This window comes from Nicotiana tomentosiformis, chromosome 2 (assembly GCF_000390325.3).
Source record: "Nicotiana tomentosiformis chromosome 2, ASM39032v3, whole genome shotgun sequence".
Taxonomy (NCBI): Eukaryota; Viridiplantae; Streptophyta; class Magnoliopsida; order Solanales; family Solanaceae; genus Nicotiana; species Nicotiana tomentosiformis.
In genome coordinates, this window is record NC_090813.1 from 59,494,420 (window position 1) to 59,516,313 (window position 21,894).

At 35.9% G+C, this 21,894-nt stretch overlaps 2 protein-coding genes across 3 annotated transcripts; both read right to left on the reverse strand.

Moving 5' to 3' along the window:
- Positions 1-113: 113 nt before the first annotated feature.
- LOC104112452 (large ribosomal subunit protein eL32z) lies at positions 114-1,803 on the reverse strand. 2 transcript variants are annotated; one of them, XM_009622381.4, is made up of 4 exons: positions 1,678-1,803; positions 1,482-1,598; positions 517-698; positions 114-414 (listed from the first exon to the last, which is right to left on the reverse strand). In XM_009622381.4, the coding sequence occupies exons 2-4, from the start codon at positions 1,569-1,571 to the stop codon at positions 285-287; spliced, it is 402 nt and encodes a 133-aa protein (XP_009620676.1). In that variant the 5' UTR covers positions 1,572-1,598; positions 1,678-1,803; the 3' UTR covers positions 114-284. The 2 variants fall into 2 exon arrangements, with proteins under 2 accessions (XP_009620676.1, XP_009620677.1); XM_009622382.4 differs by having other exon boundaries at positions 1,482-1,595; positions 1,678-1,789.
- A 1,407-nt stretch (positions 1,804-3,210) lies between these two features.
- On the reverse strand, positions 3,211-6,284 carry LOC104112453 (F-box protein SKIP19-like). The gene is made up of 3 exons (XM_009622383.4): positions 5,845-6,284; positions 3,742-4,416; positions 3,211-3,491 (listed from the first exon to the last, which is right to left on the reverse strand). The coding sequence occupies exons 1-2, from the start codon at positions 6,222-6,224 to the stop codon at positions 3,771-3,773; spliced, it is 1,026 nt and encodes a 341-aa protein (XP_009620678.1). The 5' UTR covers positions 6,225-6,284; the 3' UTR covers positions 3,211-3,491; positions 3,742-3,770.
- Positions 6,285-21,894: the final 15,610 nt, after the last annotated feature.

A 21,894-nucleotide genomic window follows, 5' to 3' on the forward strand; every position in this document is an offset into this window, starting at 1 on the left:
CTTGAGCAATCTTTTGATCTATAGATCGTAATAAAGAAATCAAGATCAGCATACAATCTAGCCATTTAATGTAAAACATGCAGATCAGCATATATTAACGAACATAAAGCCACTTACCCAAAACACCGGTAAAAAAGGTGTACTAAAATCTGAAAATTTAAGCATCTGATAGCAATAGGATAAATCAAAATCCGCATCGGGAAAAATAGAATGTTAATCAAACAAACACAAGGAACAAGTGCAGACACTAACAATATAGAGATATCATTTAAAAGCCAAAATGCTCATTCATCCTCCTGGCTGCGCAACCTAGCAAGCTTGTTTGTTATGACAACATCAAGCTGGGCAGCTCGCTCAACAATCTCTTTCCTCTTCCTCGTGGAAACATTGTGTGCAATCTCTGCACAGTAAGTTCTGGGAAGGAAAAGAGCAATAAGTTGGTTGACAAGACACGATAAATCAAACCTGTAGGTATAGTAAGAAACAGGAGATGAGTGAGTGAGTTTATCATGCTACCTGTTATGCATCATTAAGACCTCAAGCTCACTTGCATTATGCACAACAAACTTCTTGAAACCATTGGGAAGATAGTGGCGGGTCTTCTTGTCAGACCCGTACCCAATGTTGGGCATCAAGACACATCCCTTGAACTTTCTCCTCACTCTAGAATCGATACCTTTGGGTCTGCGCCAGCTTTCCTGTTATAAAGGATTGAACACTCAGTTTCAATTCACAAGATTTCCTAGCAAGCCATAATAGCTAACCATAGAGAAATCAATTACACCCCAGAATGTGGTCTGAAGCAACAGTTCAAATCCATCCTGGCTTATCAGTTCAATTTATTAAGCCCTGTACAGATAACTGCTAAAGGGAAGCTACATTTGAAAACGCTAATTACATGCTTCTAAGTGTCTTTACCAAGCTGGTAACTAAATTTCAAACCAACTGACCAACATGATTCCATACATAACAACCAAATGGCATGCATATAAATTACTTAAATCTTTCAATCTTATTAGCAGCAACACTATTACTCAGAAAAACAGCCAAACAACCAAATGCAGGGAGAAGGTCATCAAATATCGCACTAAAATTAATGTCAACAGGGTTGAAATCCCAACATTATCACAAGACCTTTCTAAATAAAATGTCAAAATACATTGTAACTCTAGATATTAGATACAATATCATCTCAAAGGAAATGCCATACTCATACATTGTTTGACAACTTAGGTAGTATGAATTACTTTGAGTTATCAACTATATCTGTAAAATCCGAAAAACTCAGCAAAAATCGAACCAAATGGACAAAAGCTAAACCAATAAAACTTAATTCTGACTCAAATTTTCTCCCCCTATTTGCCTTTCAAGGGTCAATTAGATCTCCTTTATTTTACAAAAGAAAAAAAATGCAACAACAAAACAAAGTTAATTTGGGAAGCTGAAAGGGCTAATAATAATAACAGAAGGTTGTGTTATACCTTGACAGTGATTCTACGGTCACTCTGGGGTCTAATAAACCTCTTAACCCTCTTCTTCACGACCTTCTTGGTAAGTAGAGGCACCGCCATTGTTGTTCACTTCTTCTCCCTTACCTTCTGCAACAGAGGTACATAGCGTACGTTAGATGCAAAACTGAAAGGAAGGAAATAAAAATGGTAGAGAGAAGAGACTCACTGGAACTAGGGTTTCTGCAAAAGCGGCCCGCACCAAAGAGTTTATTATGGAGTAGTACACTTTATATATCTAGGGGTTGGGGCAATAGCTAGGGTTTCGGAGGTGAAAGTCAAAAATAGCCTTTTATACTGTAGTGCTGCACATAATTAAAATAAAATACTATACTACTATTGAGAAGATTAAAAATAAAATAAAATAATCTCGAACTTAATAAAGTAATCATATATACAAGTTACTCTTAAAATAGAGAAGTGAAAAAATAATTTAGGGGACATTAAAATACTATAAATTCTCAAGGTGATGTTGGCTTGAAGATAGAAATTAATTTTTAATTTTAATAATAGTAATACGCAAATAACCGCATGTAATGCTCCCGCTTATTTTAGTGAAGTGCTAGTCGTTTGTCCATGTGAATTACTATGTGTTATGCTAAATCGACATTATTTTTCAATCTTTTACACTATAATTAAGGGTCCATAAATGCGAAGTTATTATGCTATGACATTATTTTCCGTAAAATTATGAAGTGAAAGTATCAAAATAAGTCTCACTTAGCAGGCGACAGCCACATGGTCCAAAGTTAGTAATTTGTTGAAACTACTAAGAGTCCATTAGTAAGCAGATTAAAAATGAGCAAGTTTGTACTTATAAAAGGCTAAAAGTAATTAATTGAATATTATGAGAACTCAAATTAATATTATCAGTGACTTCATATCAAAGTAAAAATTCTCATATATTGTCACTTTTATGACACGCATTGACTAAAGAAAACAAGGGGATATCCTCCCTATTAAGATCATTCTCATTCTATCTATCAGAAAGCTTTTGAATGAGGACATGTACCATTTTCACTATATTTAAAAATCTTACGACCAGGATTAAGTGCTTTAAAAGTTTATTTCTCATTCTAAGTCTATCAGAAAGCTTTTGAATGAGGACATATACCCTTTTCACTATATTTAAAAATCTTACGACCAGGATTAAGTGCTTTAAAAGTAAGGGCTTTAAATGTCTCTATCACTAGTGAGTACAAGCAAGGCCACGAGCCCTCGCAACTTCTGATGCCTCGACTATGGCCAATCACAAAGGATTCTTGGTAACTCAAATGAATCTATTTGGAAAAAAACAATATGGTCCAAAAGAAAGAATCTTTGACGATTGATATAAAATGGTCAATGTATTACAGATATTGAGAGTGCGGATGATAAAGGAAAGCATAATTTGTTGATAATCACCAATCGATTATGTGGAGCTTGAAGAGATCTAAGAGTAAGGTGAAGAGAGACGAACTACAAGTAGATCGTGTTAATTAGACGAACAAAGTGAAAACAAATGACTGAAATTATGAGGTTAGAGGCACCATGACAATTCCCTTCAGTTGAGTCCTCACTTTGGCTTGGTGGAGGCACTTTTGATATTTTTGCTCGACTGGTATGCCTCCCACTCTTTTGTTGAACTTATAGTTTGTAGATTATGTATGTATGTGCGTGGCTTTTATAATTTGAAGTGGCTTTTATATACATTCAAACAAAAGACTAAGAAATTTACCAAATTCGACTTATGTGAAGGGGTTATGAACCAAACAAAAAAGGAGAGAACACAGTAGTTATCTGGTAGTTCTAAGCAGCCAAGTGCTAAGGTTAGTGGATTAAGGCCTGCCTTAATAACTACAATTACAATCTGCTGCCAACAATGTGCAAACCCGGACACTTCAACTGCTATGAGAGCAGCAAAATATGACACGAATGGCAATTCGAGCAGCAACCTAGAATTTGCTGAACAATTGAATCGCAGTTTACCCAGCAAACAAGAACCTGCAAAACAACAGTGGAACCATTGATTTTCTAGCAAATAGCTAATTCTGTCGTTCCTCCCAAAGATTTCCACTAGACCAGGTGGATCTGAGCATGCCCTCTTGCTGAGCTGCACCACCAGGAGCCTGAGACATTGTTTTTAGCTGAGGCTTACCCCTCTCGCCCACCTTTCCCGGGGGCCGAGAAGGAAAGAAGGGCAAAACAATGCTAGTAATAAAAAAAAAAGCATTCGATAGAACTATGTTCTTACCATTAACAAATTTCAGGTAGCAAACGATCTCAGTAAAAGAAACCATCCTCATCAAGATACTCGCCGCTAAATGGGTTAGTGAAGTCGTCGTAATCAAAGTCATCATACTCATAATCAAACAAATAGTCTGAGAGGCCAGCAGCTTCAGACAACCCAGATGGGTATTCATCATTGGAAGAACTATAATCACAAATCTGAGCTCTAAACTCATAACCAGAAGTGGAATCACGAGGGCACTTCAGATCCTTAATCTGTTGGCGACATCTCTTTCCTAAATCCCCTTCAAGATCAATACTATAACAGTGGCGCAAGTCAAGTGATTCAAGCCGCAGGCAGCCATCAAGAATGGCACACAGGCCTTCATTTGTCAAGTTATTCCCAAAAAGTGCAAGGCGTCGCAACTCAGGCATATTTCCTGCAATAGCCAGAGCTTCATCATTGACATTAAAATGTAAACTTCTAAATCCTCTGAATCCACTAAATCCAATGTTGTTCAATGTAAATGACTTGAGCTGCGAGCAAGAACGACCAATAGCGTCTATATCAGCTTTACTAATAACAGCTAAGTAAATGTGCAACTCCTCCAACAACGGGAAGTTCTTGGCAACTGCAGCCAAACCTCCATCTGAAATTTCATCACAGCTGACAAGTCTTAGATGCCTTAGCTGACTTGATCTGTTCAGAAGCGCACAAGATTAGATCAAAAGACATGAACTTCGTATACACATAGTACAACTTATGTAATTATGTTAGATTTTTACCAGGTCAACTAATCTAGACAACATTTGCTTACATTGAATTTTCCATGTAAATTAAACATAATATATCCCTAATGAATATTCAATGGTATCTGAAATTTCATCCATGAACTTAGCACACACATAGTACATCTTATGTTAAATTTTTGCTAGGTCAACTGATCTAGACAATATTTGCTAGGTCAACTGATCTAGACAATATTTGCTTACTCATTGAATTTTCCATGGAAATTACACATAACATATCCCCTAACATGCAGTTTTTCCCACCCTTGCTTTATTTATTTTTGATAAAAAGATATATCTGGTGTCTCATGGTGCCAGAAGCGATGTCAAATAAAATAGATGACTCAGCATGGTAATGCCCAAAAGGAAGGCGAAAGATACATTTTAGCCAAAGCTTGACCATTTAGCAGTACATAAGTCATATTATGTCACAACAGAGTTACAGAAGATTATAAACATGTTAGAAGAACTAATGTGTCTGGTTCCTCATGGTGCTGCAGCGACCGAGGGTGCTCTTCATATGCACAAAATTTAGCACAATATCCACAAAAGCTGAAAAGACAATCTTATCTCAACTAAATATACGTATTTCAGCAAGTCAAAAAGCCAATTGTGCAACAAATTAAAAAAAAGAGTTGTTTCTAACATTGAGCACTTTATACTCAAAAGCAGAGACATAAGCAACATTTGAACCAACTTCTATCACATCTTAAAGTCAAATTATTCACCAACTCCAAACAGAAGCACGTAACAAAATTTGGCATGAAAAAGATATAAAAGGGTAGCCTGGTGCACGAAGCATCCCGCATTAATGCAGGTCCGGGGAAGGGCCACACCCCAAGGGGTAATGATGTAGGCAGCCTACCCTGATGCAGCATCAGTGGCTGCTCTAACCTGTTACCTATAGTTCACACATAGACAACTTTACCGTAGCTCCAAGGCATGAAAAAGATATACCCCACATAAATCAAATTTCGATGAGTGATTTGTACCTCAAAACAAAAAATTGAAAGGCAGATCCTTTTGAAGTCTCAACATCTTCCACCAATAAGCATGTTATTGCAGCAACATTCTCGTGAAGTTGAAAAACTTACTTAATATGGTTTATATGACAACAATAGATAATAGGGTGAGTTGAGGTCAAGTTGATTAATAGGTTTATGAGAGAATATTGTCCTGTTTCAAAACAAAATTTATAATTCATTTAAAACACATTACAACCATGTCTCTACCAACTCCTACACATTTCAATACTCCTACAATATGCCAAAATGCTTGCAAAAGGTATTAAATAAATTTTAAATACTGGAAAGAGTAAATTTTCAGTTCCAATTCATACCTCTCCGCTATATATTTGAGCAAATAGTCATTGCCAAAATGCTCGATGTTAATTTTGTGCAACTGACCCTGGCTGCGATTCACAGCGACGCGACACAACTCGTCCAAGACATCATCACCTATGTCCACATCAATGTCGCTTCCCATGTCAATGTCCCGCCACATGATAGGGTCATGGCACACCTTCCACCACGTACTACAAACTCTCTGTGCATTTTGCAATATCTCTATTGCTCCCAACCGGTGAAGGATGTCGGCCGTGATTTCTCGAGGGAGTTCCACCCACGGCGGCGATGGCGGTGGTGGTGGTTTGGAGGAAGAGGTTGACCCTTTCTGATTTTTCTGCTTGATTCTCCATACCAACCGTTTTGGCTTCGGCATCTCTCTGTGTTTAGGGTTTTGTCGTCTGTGTTTTCTCTTGGTAATTTGAACAGTGGGAATTTTAATACTCATAGACGGGTCAATGAGCATTGAAAAAGCCCGTTGACACTCACGTGGTTTGATGAAGGGAAAGGATAATAATTTCGGATAAAATTTGCTATATTTATTATTTATTTTATATTTATTGAATTTTTTTCTTTTAAGTAATTTCAAAGTTATTGGTATCACAATTGGTGAATATGTTTGCATTTTGTGAAATAATTAGTGAACGACTCAATCTATATTTGAATTAATTCATACACTAATTTAATTCACCATTTAGGTTATTAAGAGAGATTCAAAAAGAGCATTTGAAATAAATAAAAATGTTTGAAATAAATTACGTAAATCTCATTTTATAACTATTAATTAGGATTCTATCTTGTCGTTCGAATTTGAATACGTATTCGAATCCAAATCCCGGGGGATAGACACTTTGATCTCACTCGAAGAAACATAATTTTGTTATAAATAGGATTATAGAATGTCAATATTTGAGAGATCTCAGGGTTTGTTACTCAGTGGTTAAGTCACTTTTTCCCTATAAATAGAGATATTGTATTCCATTATAATTCATCTCAAATCAATAAGAATTCTCTCTCTCTACTTTTTTCTAATATACTCTTCTTCTTCTTTTATTATTTATAATACGTTATCAGCACGAGACTCTAACCAATTGAGTAGAGGCATCTACTTTGGTCACCAAGCTTTGGGATACATGCATGGTGCTCAACTTTGTACATATTATTGAGCGTATTGATTTTCAATTGTTCCATGAACTTCATTTAGGAACAAATTCTTGATTTAAGGTAAATATTTTACCTTATATTTTTCTTTTAAATTCTTGAAATTCTATAATTTGATTTTAAATACAAGCAAAGACAATAAATCTTGATTGTAACTCTAATAGTGTTTGTGAGAAATTATATATAACCACCCAAAGTGGTAAAATCTTTATGTATTGCCATATCAAATTCATGTATGATTATGAGCATAAGAAGTGAAAACCCGTCCCATTGAATTTGTTGCATTCTCGTTCCTTTAAGAGAATGTGGTAGTAATATGTAATAAGTCTCAAAGAAGATAAAATTATTATCGTAAAGATATCAATGGATACGGACGTGGCAATAGACTAAATTATAATCGTCATCACTGAAGTAATGAGAATAATAAGAATTCTCAAAATAATCCTTCACTTTGTGAAATTAATATTTGTCATCGATTTAACATGAGATTTTGTAAAGCACATATAGATGATTATGGTCCATTCATGATATGAATGTGACAACATGTGATTTATGAATATATATTCATTCTTGGAAGAATATAAACGTGTCAGTGGTAGAGAATATGCTACACTCACCTCTAGAAGGGGGTTTGAGATGAAATAAGAAAATAATGTCATTAATATGGTATGAATGGTCATTGGACACGTACCTATTGTACGCCAAAATATTTTGGCAATGTGATTATTAAAGGACAGCAGTAATGCAACAAACATATATTGTATTTAATTTTGACCATGACCAGAATGGTATAACTTTCTCTTTAAAAGAGATATTCATCATATAGATGTTGATGAATATATAATAGTACAAAATTAATTGAGATCTCTAGAAGAGCCAATTATTACTATTTTTCAGGACTAAAATCGATTATCAATAAGACATTGTGTTGTAGTAAGTCTCAAAGAAACTTACTAAGTTTTTAAAGTATTCGCGAAAGCGATTGGTTATATTGAGACTATAAATAACGAGAAGATTTAATATCTTTATATTACTACAACTGTAATAGGGTAATATGTATATAAAAATTTACCCTCTTTGTTGCATGATTTGTACTACATAAATAAAAAATATGGTGAAATTATATGACACAGTAAAATGGATGCTTATTGATATAAAAACTCATGTCATAGTAAACTGGAGTTTAATTAACAATTGCACATGTCATGATGTAATTCTGAAATTTACTAATACAGACAATTTTATCAGGCATGGCCTATTGAGCAATCTTGATTTAAGTATTATGTGCAAACTAAACGAGAATTCACATGGAAAAGTGTTGAAGAAGATTCTTTATGAATTCTCTTGTGTTGCTTGTTCTCGTGATTATTATACCAACTAAAATTGGGATTGAATCTCTTGAATTATGGAATTTATCAAAGATGAATATGGGCTAATTCATCTGCCATGTAAACCTTATAAAGATGCAGTTATGAGATGGTTACATGTGCGTTTATTATTAACCCGCAACCTGGTATTTGTGAGGTAAGTTACTCAATAATTTAATTTAGAGCATAATTTCATATTTTATATTCAAGACAGTTCATCTTGATAAGTTTACATTACCGTTGGTTTAGCAAAATAATTTATTGAGTGCCTCCACTCAATAGCTAAACTATTGTTTATGAGAACAAAGTTATCTATATCAGTTTGATATTCGTTATATGCGAAAGTACATTACATTCTCCCCTCATAAGTGGTTCAGGGTTAGGAACCAAATAATTTCATCTTATTATTATTGATGTGAAGTATATATTTTGATTAATACCATAACGTACAAAAATGAATTTTCAAAGTTGAGAAAGCAGTTAGTTTTTCTAACATGAGGGTGTCACGACCCAAAATTCAACTAGCCGTGATGGCACCTAACCCAACCCGTTAGGTAAGCCAATTTATAAATATCTGATTTAAATAATATTTAACTGACTCTATTAAACTCCCCAAGGACTGGTAGTACAAATCATGAGCTTCTAAGATTAGAATTTACAAAACTAGTATGAAATAAATACATCATATGTTCGAAATGCACATAAACATATTCTTGTAAATCTAAGGTTACCATGAACAACGGGCAGCTATGACCGGAACACATGTACATCTTCAAATGCAGCACCCGTCGATCACAACAACATCAACATCCAATATCTGCACGCAAGGTGCAGAAGTATAGTATGAGTATAACCGACCCCATGTACTTAATAAGTAACAAACTTAACATTAGGTTGAAAGTAGTGACGAGCTGGAACACAAGTTGGGGACCAACACCAATAGCCAATAATATTTCATAACAATATAATTTAAAGTAGCACAAGTAATAATTCAATAATAATATGCTCAACTTAGTAATGATTTCTGAAATTAGCTCTGCCTTTCAAGTGTATTGGTGAAAACTCAAGTCTTTTACCGAAGTTGCCAAAAATATGAGTAAGTTTGAAAACATTAATTTTTCCAAATTTTCTTTCAACAATAAATAAGATGTTTCATTTTCTTTCCACATAGCCAATGGAAAATGCATCAATATGCCCATATGCCAATAAGTGTGAGAAGTCATGAATGACGTGATACCGTACAACATGAAGAAAATGCATCTCTATGCATGCATGTCAAGTGTGTATGTTAATGCGATGCAACTCAATGATAAAACCATATGCATACTCTCAGAGTATCATTTCACTCAGTCATCCAGGTCACTTAGTCCTCACAGTCACTCAGTTCTCCCAGTCACCCAGTCCTTACAGTCACTCAATCCTCCCAATCGCTCGGCACTCGCACTCAGTAGGTACATGCACTCACTGGGGCGTGCAGCCCGATCCCATAATAATCCTCACAACCAGGCCCTCAGTCGTCAATCTCTCCAGTCTCTCGGGGTCACAATGTCATGAAACTAGCCCAAAATGATGATGTGATGTATCATTAAATAACAACAGAGACTAAGATATGATATGCAATGAATGAACATGACTGAGTATGAAATTTTAATGTAAGCAAATAACTCAACACCGATAATGACCTCGGTGGGTCCCATCAGAATAAGCATATAGTTTAGACATGGTTTCTAACATGAATCACAGCTCGATAAATCTAGTATGTAGAGATTCATGATTTCAGATAAGTTTAGGTAACTACACAGTATCACAGAAATAATAGAGTCACAATTTACAGGGTGCACGCCCACACGCTCGTCACCTAGCATGTGTGTCACCTCAACACCAAACACGTACCACGTATAATTAGGGTTCATACCCTCAGCTCCAAGATTATAAGAGTTACTTACCTCAGTCTGAGCAAACTCTTTATTCCAATAAACCTTTTCCTCGTGATTCGGCCTCTGAACGCCTCGAATCTTAGTTAAAATAATTCAAGACAATCAACACAAGGTATAGGAATCAATTCCATATGAAATGCTAAATTTCACAATAAAATTCAAAATTAATTTAAAAATCAACAGTGGAACCCACATCTCAAATCCCAAAAAACTCACGAAATCCGAACATCCGTTCCAATACGAGTTCAACCATACAAAAATTATCGAATTCCGACATCGGATTGACCTTCAAATCTTTTTTTTGCCTAGTGGCTAATATATAAATAAAATCCCAAAATGGGTCCAAAACTTACAAGATGTCCAAACCAAAATAGAAGTTGAAGTTGCATGAAGCTACTAGCTATTAAAAAGATAGAAAAGCTAAAATCTAATGAACTAGCTATTACAACATGATGAGTTGAATGCTTCCTTCTCTTATTAGTGTATGTGAATCCAATTGTCATTGGAAAATACCAAGCAGCTCCTATCAAGCTCTCACTAGGTGCCAGGGTATATTGTCCATAGGCTAAAATAAATTCCAAACATCTTCACCACAGAGTTGAAGCCAACATAGTCTTCCAAGTGTAGCTACTATATGATCTCCATATGCAGTGGACTGATTTTGTTCAAGTATTAATCATGTGCTCACTCATCAAGATTAATGTGTAGAAGAGGAGCCTGGCTTTAGGGAGGCTTTGCAAGGCAAAGGCCAGGCATGAGATGGCTTTAGGTAGGCTTTGAAAGGCAAAAGCCAGGCTTGAGATGGCTTTAGGCAGGCTTTACAGGGCAAAGGCCAGGCATGAGCTGGATTTAGGCAGGCTTTACAAGGCAAAAGCCAGGCATGAGCTAGCTTTAGCTAGTCTTTACAAGGCAAAAGCCACGCATGAGCTGACTTTATCCAGGCTTTACACGGCAAAAGCCAGGCATGAGCTGGCTTTAAGCAGGCTTTGCAAGGCAAAGGCCAGCCTTTGAAATTGTGCCTTTTTGTGATCTTGTAAGCTCAGATCCTTCCCTGCTAGAACCTTTAACGTAGACATAATTCTAAACATTGCTAAACCATCCTCAGATTGAGCATGAAAGCATGCTAATACCACCGAAAAATGATTCAACAATCTCCAAAAATACCATATGATGGGTTCAGCATTTTCCTTAGTATTTGGACATATCAGTTTGTGCAGAGTCCAATCCAGTGAAGCCATCGGTCTTGGGTTCTTCTCTTTGCTATCCTAACCCTAAGGTTAGGTGATTGAGATTTGTCTAGATTGATCAACCTCATCCCTGCACTAGGCAGTTCAGAGAATGAATGAAACTCAGATGTACCTACAAAAGAGAACACAATGTTAGCTATAAAATCCGTCATTGAGTTGCCTTCTCTGAACACATGTTGAAAGATCGCATTGAAGTTGTCTTTCATATCTATAATTTTCTTCACATCCTGTGCAATTACCCAATGAGGATCTCATTCCCCTTCTATCACGTTCTTCATCACCAATGAATCAGTCTCCAGTATGAGAGGGTGAAGATCATGCTCCACACAATATTCCAACCCTTGAAGAATAGCGTTAGCTTCATCCACCACATTAGTTGTCACTCCCAGGTCTACTACCCTAGCATACACCACATCACCTTCATCATCCCTCACACAAAATCCTAGGGAGCTAGGTCCAGGATTGTCCTTTGAAGCTCCATCTGTATTACATTTGTACCAACCATGAAAAGGAAGATGCTATGTTACTCTTGTAGTGATTAATATAGGTTTATATTCTTCAAAGTATTGAATCATGTCTGGCCATAACAATGGAATATTAGGGATCCAAGCATACCTCACCCTTGCCAGTTGATGCAATGTCTTATTTATCTCATGAATCACCCTATTTGTGGATACTGAACCACCATGTTTACCTGCATTTCTTCTCTTTCAAAGATCCCAAGTGATGATAGCTGGTACTGCTTGAAATAGTGGCTTTAATTTTGGACAACACTGAGCATACCATCAATGCCTTATAATCTACTTCAATAGAATCAATTGCACAGAAATTCCAGCAGCCCCCACGAACAAGTTCCATACCTTAGAGGCAGTAGGACTTGTGACAAATATATGCTCAATGGATTCGTCTTGGGGCTGCTGAAAACACCAACACCTAGACATCACCATTTGCCTTTGCCTCCTCCACATGTCATCAGTGGCTATTTTCTGTCTCCACAATCTCCACAAGAAGAAGGATATCTTGAATGGCAAACCTTTAATCCATATTAACTTGAATTCCTGATTAGGGTCAGCCCTATGCCTTAATATTTGCCAAGCACTGCTAACACTAAACTTGCTTGAAGGAGTTGGCATCCCGTATGGCCTATCCCAATATCCCTCACTGCCTTCATAGTGCACATTTAGCCTTATATGTTCTGCAATTTCCTCATTGAAAGTTTGATCTAGCAGCTGATCATCCCATGCTTCCTCTTGCCGCAGTTCTGCCACCTCCTGAAGACCTTCATTGATTGGAAAGTCTTCAGGTAATACGTAATAAAGTGCACCCAATCCAGTCCAATTTTTATGCCAAATATTAGTTGTTCCACTCTTCAATTCCCATACGATCTCATGTTCTACTTCTTCCCTAGCATTCAGCATTTGTCTCCAAACATGAGACCCTCCTCTAAAATGCACCACTATTAGTAGCTCCTTCTTGCAATACTTATTTCACATGAAATTAGACCACAAAGATTTTGTGGTCCTAAACCTCCACCATAGTTTAGCAAACAGTGCCCTTGAGACATCATTTAAGGACCTAAAACCTAGCCCCCTTCCTCTTTAGGAAGGCAAAGATTTTGCCATGAAGCCCATTGTCTGCTTCTCCCTTCTTCCTTTGTGCTCCAAAAGAATCTAGCAAAAGTCTTATGTAGATGCCCCAGGATGCTGTTTGGTGGATCAAGGACTGATAACATATGAACTGGCATACTTTGCAACACACTAGAGATGAGTGTTGCCTTTCCTCCAAATGACATCAGCTTTCCTTTCCATGAATGCAATTTAGCTTTCACCTTCTTTATAAGATCCTCATAATAGTCCTTCCTTCTTCTAGTGTAAAAAATAGGACACCCTAGATATGTGAAGGGGAATTTACCTTTTGCAAATCCTGTAATAGCTCCAACTGCCTGAAATAATCCATTAGCAACCTTTGAATGCATGTAGTATGAAATCTTTGTTGATCATCTGACCTGATATATTCTCATAGTTCCCCAACACTGCCATAATCTTGCTCAAATAGGGAGGATGAGCAGATGCAAAGATTACCGTATCATCAGCATACGCCAAGTTGTTTAAAGGATCCGACCACTTAGGCATTCCAAATCCCACAAATGACTTGTCTTCAAAGAGCTTATTCAAAGACCTGGAAAGTACCTCAGCTGACAGAATGAACTATGCTGGAGTTAGGGGATCCCCTTGTTTCACACCCCTTGTCGATTTAAAGAACCCTGAGGACTGCCCATTCACCAATACTGAATACCAGTTATTTGACATCAAGTTCCACACCGTGTTGATGAAGTGTTCAGAAAATCCCATCTTCTTGAGCACATGCAATAAGTACTTTCATGAAACCCTATCATAGGCCTTAGCCATATCAAGTTTGATCACCACATTAGCTGTCTTTCCCCTTAACCTTATGTCAGTGACAATTGATTGAGTCAATAAGATGTTCTCAAATATATTCCTACCCTTTACAAATTCGGATTGATTATGAGCTATTAGTGATGGCAAAAAACTCTCCAATCTGTCATGTAACACCCTAGACAAAACCTTGTTAATGAAGTTGCTCAAACTAATAAGTCTTAAGTCAGAAAAGGTCTCAACTCTAGGTTTCTTGGGCAGCAATACTAGATTGGTGTGAGTGATGGATTTAGGCAATGCAGCTCCTCCATAGAAGTGTAGCACCATGTTGTATATATCAGCACCAATAGCATCCCAGCATGTTTGATAAAATAAGTCAGTGAGTCCATCAGGGCCACTAGCACTCTCCTCACTAAGCTCAAAAACTGTTGTCCTTACTTCTTCAATTGTTGGCAATCTGCTAAGTTCCAAATTCTTATCCATAGTACCTTCAAATCTTCATTTTATATTTTTGGAAGATTTTATAAAAATCTGATTTTTCTTCCATAAATTCAGGATTCATGATAAAAATGAATATGGAATCATGAAATATAATCAATATAGGATAAGGAACACTTACCCCCCAATGTTTACCCGTGAAAATCGCCCAAGAATCTCTAAACCGAGGTCCCCAACTCTATTTTTGTCAAAAATGGCTAAACCCCCCCATTATATAGGGCCTCAGCTGTTTCGAGCGCCACAGGTAGCGTGGGGCGCTACCTGTGGCGCAGTTTTCAGAATCCCAACCAATTCCCAGCGCCAGGTCAGCACCCCACGCTACTCTGGGCGCTGGCGGTGACGAAAAATCTTTTTCGATACGGAAATGGGCATAACTCTCTCATATGATGTCCGAATTCGACGATTATTTTTGCTATGGCTCCGTAATTTAGATACGGATCTGATGCTTTAATCAAAACCAAATTTGGAGCTCATTTGCTTATTGTGATACCACTTATGCTTGAAGAAATGACGTCGGAACATTCTACATATGATGACGAACCCTATCAAATCAAGTCCGATTGACCTCAAATTTTTCACACAAGTCATAAATGACATAACAGACCTATTCCAAATTTACAGAATCGTATTCTGACCCCGATATCAAAAGGTCAACTCCCCGGTCAAACTTTCAATTTTTAGTTTTTCTATTTTTGCCATTTCAAGCCTAATTTAACTACGGGCTTTCAAATAATTTTTCGGACACGCTCCTAAGTCCAAAATCACCATACGGAGCTGTTGGAATCATCAAAACTCTATTCCGGGGTTGTTTGCATAAAAGTCAAACTTCGATTAACCCTTTTTCATTTAAACTTCCAACATGAAATTCATTCTTCCGAACTAATCCTGAAATACCTGAAAAATCAAAACCGACAATTCACACACGTCATAATACATCATATGAAGCTATTTAAGACTTCAAATAGTAGAAAGGAGAGTAATTACTCAAAACGACAAGTCAGATCGTTACAAAGGGGGGACATGATAAACAGTTGAGAAAAAGCTACGTGGAATAAATTATCATTTCTACATATAGATCCTCGAATAAGATATAGTATGCTTAAAGCGTATAGACAAATCGGTTCAAATAAAATTCTTGATAAAGAAGATGAGCAAATGATCAAAATGATCATAATAAGGAGGCAAGTGATCTAGAAGATCACATGACATAACACTTCATAAAATCTCAGGAGAGGTTCATGCACCTGAAAATATGAATGAAGAGATCTCTATGTTATGTCTTTATGAAAAAAATATTGGAACTGATATAAAATGTTCGTCGACGATACAAAAATATTAAGTCTGTCGAATACAGACACAAAAATATTGGCCAAATGTAAGAGACACTATTCAAATAGAATTGGTTTCATATGAAAGACATGTAGTTCAAACACTTGAAAGTATAAAGTCAATGGTGTATATAATCACTTTTATCTATCTTATATGTCTAGCATGGTATGAAAACTTGATATACATCTAAAGTCGATTTGTATGGCTTATATGACTTAACTTATATGACAATCTCTAAATGATTTAAATCACTTAAAGCATATTCAATTCTTGATTTTGAAGCAGCACATTCTAAGTACAATTTGTGCACATATGTATCGTGCTATAACTATAAGCATGATAATGTGATAACGAAAATTTTTACCTCTATGGAGATTGAAAAGCCATTCCACGATATTATATAAAGACATTATATATCTATCAATAATGATGATTTCAAGGTGCAACATATTCATTCAAGTTAATATGGCTGATTTGTTTATCGAATCTTTACCAACGATCTTTTGAAGATGGTGCATAAGATTGAAATGCGAAGGCTCAAAGATGTGAATTGATGCTCTCATTGGGGGGAGTTAATACATGATGTATTTTTTTTTTCTTTACAAAGTTTTCTTCTATTGGGTTTTCCTTGCAATGTTTTTAACGAGGCAACCAAAAGGCGTATTGTTAGATATGTGTACTTTTTTCCTTCACTATAATTTTTTTCACTGGGTTTTATTTTAGTTAAGGTTTAAACGAGGCACATTATTTGTTGAATAGACATTCAAGGGGGAGTGTTATAAATAAAATTATATTTAAGGTAAATGTCTATATTTTAGAGAGATCTTATGGTTTGTTACTTGTCGGTTAAGCTACTTTTTCCCTATAAATAGAGGTGTTCTATTCCATTATAATTCATCCCAAATCAATAAGAATTTGCTCTCTACTTTTTTCTGCAATACTCTTCTTTTTTTATTGTTTATAACAAATTTGATATTATCTCATTTCTTTGTTTATTTTGTTCCCTATATTATGTTTCTTTATTACATTTTTTCATCCATTCCTATAGGCAGAACTCATTTGGTTAATCCGACCTATTGTTTTGTTCCGACCCATCCAAAATAAGTATATTCGTAATTGTCGTTCTATTTCCCCCTTCAAGTTAGAATAATTGTTACTTTAAATGTAATATTTGTTTTTATTACTTAAATTTTATTGTGTCGTGTCATTAAATTCGTCGTTACGTATCGACGAAAAATATCACTTTATGGACCGACCTATTTGGTGCGGTCGCATCGTTACCTTAATTTTTTCTCTCATCTTGCTCTTCCATATTATTAAATAATTATATTTTATCTTTTGCCCAACTTTTTATATAATAATTCTACCTTGTACCTTACATTTGTTTTATAATACTGCATGTTTTTTCTTCATATTATTAGTACATGACATCATGAAGTGACGACAAACAATCAAATCTATCAAACATTGTATACATCAAAACGATACAATACAATACAATACATTATGAAACGATACATAACAACTATCCAAACAAGCTATAAGAAAATCCAAGCTAAAAATGCGATTTTAAATTTTAAGCTCATGTTCACTAGAGAACATTCAAAATTAATGATGTCAATCCAACTCACAATTATTTTCTTTCTGAACTGTTTATAAAGAACTTATATTCAAACTACTCATTCAAAAATTAAATTTATCTCATAATAAATGAATTTATCCAAGTTAAAAAGTGTTCGAACACAATTTACACGTTTCTATTGGTATTGAATCTCGGGACATCACTGTCAAACAAATTTAAGGTTAATTTTTTTTCCTTTATGAATTAATCTTGTCTACACGAGTTATTTTCAAATTAAGATAACACCTTCTCGTATGCAAATGCTTGATAAATAGCGAAAATGAAAGCAATAATCCACTAGTTACAATACTATAAGAAAACATCCTTTCTAACATTCCTATTCTTTGACAAGTTATCACTTCCTCAGACCAAATACCTACCTTAAGTGGGTGTTTTCTTGGTGCACTAACGATAGATTATGGCATGTTAAAGGTAGAATTTGGTCTAATTTTACCGATTTGGGTGGTATTTGATTAAGGGTTTTGAAATGAAGGGAAGAATAAAAAATGAATGGTGGCGAGCTGATAGTAGGTCTGGCAGAGATTTGACTGTGAAGAAGAATAGAAAAAAAAGAAATTAAAATTCAATAACTACAAATCTATTATGAAAATAATTATATTGTGGATGTTCATTTATTACTCCGCTATAGATAATCTTCCTGAAAAAGATTATCCATTTAGTACTCTGTTGAAGTTTATCTACAAGCAGCTGATGCAGGCAGGTTGCAAGCAGCTCAATGAAATGATTTGCAACAACTTCTTATTAAACAGGCAGGTTGCAAGCAGCTCATGCAGACAGCTTACAAGCAGCTAAAGAAAAACCTTGCAGCTGCTTCCTGAAAAACCTCGCAGTTGCTTCCTTTCTTCTATAAATAGAGGAGTTTTCAGTTCATTATGTACAGAAGTTTGAAGTTTGAATAATATATCAGTTTCTCTCTATACTTGTCTTTACTTTACAGTTTTTATTTTATAACATGTTATCAGTACGAGACTCTGCCATCTCGAGAAAATACTTTGAAAGTATCAGACGTACGAACTTTCTTTTTCTAAATAATGTCAAATCTTTCTAAACTTGAGTTTGTAGCCCTGGATATATCGGGCAAAAGCTACATGTCTTGGTTGCTTGATGCCGAAATTCATCTTGATGCGATGGATCTGGCAGACACCATCAAAGATAAAAATCAGGCATCAAACCAAGACCGTGCCAAAGCAATGATATTCCTACGCCATCACCTTGATGAGGGCTTGAAAATGGAATATCTTACTGTTAAAGATCCAGTCATACTGTGGAATAATTTGAAAGATAGATATGACCACCTGAAGATGGTCGTTCTTCCACAGGCACATTATGATTGGACTCATCTAAGGCTACAAGATTTTAAATCTATCAGTGAGTATAATTCTGCTATGTTCAGAATTATTTCCCAATTGAAACTATGTGGTGATAATATTATTGATCATGATATATTAGAAAAAACTTTCACCACATGTCATGCCTCGAATATGCTCCTGCAGCAGCAATATCGAGAGATGGGATTTAAAAAGTATTCTGAACTTATCTCACATCTTCTTGTAGCCGAGCAACATAATATGCTATTAATGAAAAATCATGAAAGCCGACCTACTGGTTCTTATCCATTCCCTGAAGTGAATGAGACGAACTTCCACCAAGCTAAGCGTGGAAGAGGACGTGGCCCCAATCGTGGTCATGGCCATGGTCGGGGAGGAAACTCTAATCGTGGTAATAACAATGCACCAAAGAACTCTCCTCATCACCAACAGTGGAAAAGGAAGGAACAAAAGCATGAAGCGGTGCAAGCAACAAAGCCAGAAAATGCATGCTATAGATGTGGAGGAAAAGGGCACTGGTCATGTACATGTCATACGCCAAAGCACCTGGTTGAGCTGTATCAAGCTTCCCTCAAGAAGACAGTGAAAAATGCTGAAGCAAATTTTATTTCTGAAGATAATTTAGACTTCATGCATTTGGATGTAGCTGATTATTTTGCACTCCCAGAAGGAGAAACAAGTCATGCGATCGGTAGTGAATATGTAGAAATGTAAATATTTTAATTTTTGTTGTTTGTAGTAGATAGTATGGTTATGTAATTGTTGTACATAAATAAAAGTTATGCTTTGATAATAATGTTTACTATCATATTTATTTTGTTTATGTCATTTTGAAGAATATGGATAATCCTCAAATTATGTTTGGATCAAAGACCAATCATAAAGATATTTGTGTAATTGATAGTGGAACAACTCATACCATATTCAAAGATCAGAAATACTTTTCTTATTTGCATAAGCAAAAAGCAAATGTTTCTACAATTTCTGGTAATATAAGTTTGATTGAAGGCTCCGGAAGAGCTATTGTATTTCTGTCTAAGGGAACAAAACTTATTATAGACAATGCATTATTCTCCTCCAAGTCCCAAAGAAACTTGTTGAGTTTTATAGATATCCGCCGAAATGGGTATCATGTTGAGACAATAGATGAAATGAACGTGGAATATCTTTGTATTACAAAGAATATTTCTGGCTAGAAATGCATTGTAGAAAAGTTACCAACTTTATATTCTGGCTTATACTATTCAAAGATTAGTACAGTTGAAGCACACTCTATCGTAAACCAGAAGTTTACTGATTCAAATACTTTTGTGCTTTGACATGGCCGTTTGGGTCATCCCGGATCAATAATGATGAGACGAATTACTGAAAATTCGAGTGGGCATCCATTAAAGAACCTGAAGATTCTTACAAATGATGAATTTTCTTGTGATGCTTGTTATCAAGGCAAAATGATCACTAGACCATCACCAATGAAGGTTGACATTGAGTTCCCTAACTTTTTAAAATATATACATGGGGATATATGTGGACCTATTCACCCACCAAGTGGGCTGTTTAGATATTTTATGGTCCTAATAGATGCATCTTCAAGATGGTCTCATGTTTGCCTACTATCATCTCGCAACCTGGCGTTTGCAAAGTTATTAGCCCAAATAATTCGATTAAGGGTACAATTCCTAGATTATCCTATAAAGGCTATTCGCCTTGATAATGCTGGAGAATTCTCATCTCAAGCTTTTGATAATTATTGTCTATCAGTTGGAATAAAATTTGAACATCTTGTAGCTTATGTTCATACTCAAAATGGCCTTGCAGAGTCATTTATTAAATGACTGCAATTGATAGCAAAATCACTACTTACGAAAACAAAATTGCCCACTACTGTTTGGGGCCATGATATCTTGCACGCAACATCACTTATCCGTCTCAGACCAACACATTATAATAAATATTCTTCGTCACAATTAGTTTTTGGTCATGAACCAAATATTTTCCATCTACGAATTTTTGGATGTGCTGTATATGTGCCAGTAGCACCACCACATCGCAGTAAGATGGGCCCGCAGAGAAGGTTAGGAATATATGTTGGGTTTGAATCACCCTCTATTATTCGCTATCTTGAACCATTGACGGAAGATTTATTTACTGCTCGATTTGCAGATTGTCGATTTAATGAAATAAATTTCCCACAATTAGGGGGAGAGAAAAAGGAAATCAAAAGAGAAATTGTGTGGAAAGTTTCATCATTATCTCATTTTGATCCACTACCCCTATATGTAATCAGGAGGTCCAAAAGATCATCCATTTATAAAATATAGCAAATCAAATGCCAGACGCATTTACTGATTTGAAAAGGATAACTAAGTCACATATCCCTGCAGAGAATGTGCCTATACGAATTAATGTCCCAGCAGGACCATCTACTAGCATAAGAACTAGTGAACCTAAAGCACGCCTGAAGTGTGGTAGGCCTTTAGGTTCTAAGGATCGAAATCCTAGAAAAAGAAAATCGACAAATGATCAAAATGATATTATGAAGGGATCTCCTGAAGAGACCCAAGATCTGATTAGTTCTGAGATTCCTGAAGAAATCAATGAACCCGAGACTCAAGTGAGTGAGGAACTTTTAATAAGTTCTACTAGTGATGAGATTAATTTAAATCGATCTGAAATAGTGGTGGATAATATTTTTGCATATAATGTTGCACTTAACATTATGCAAGATAGTGAGGATTGTGAACCCTGATCTGTCGAAGAATGTCAACAAAGATCCGATTGGCCAAAATGGCAAGGGGCAATTCAATCAGAATTGAACGCACTTGCTAAAAGAGAGGTCTTTGGACCAGTGGTCCAAACACCTGCTGGTGTAAAACCAGTTGGTCATAAACGGATTTTTGTGCGAAAAAGAAATGACCAAAATGAAGTTGAAAGATACAAGGCTCGCCTTGTGGCACAAGGATTCTCACAACGACCTGGAGTCGATTATGAAGAAATATATTCACCAGTTATGGATGCCATAACATTTCGATATCTCATCGGTTTAGCCTTACGTGAAAGACTTGAAATACATATGATGGATGTAGTTACAGCTTATTTGTACGGGTCACTTGATAATGAGATTTAAATGAAAATCCCTGA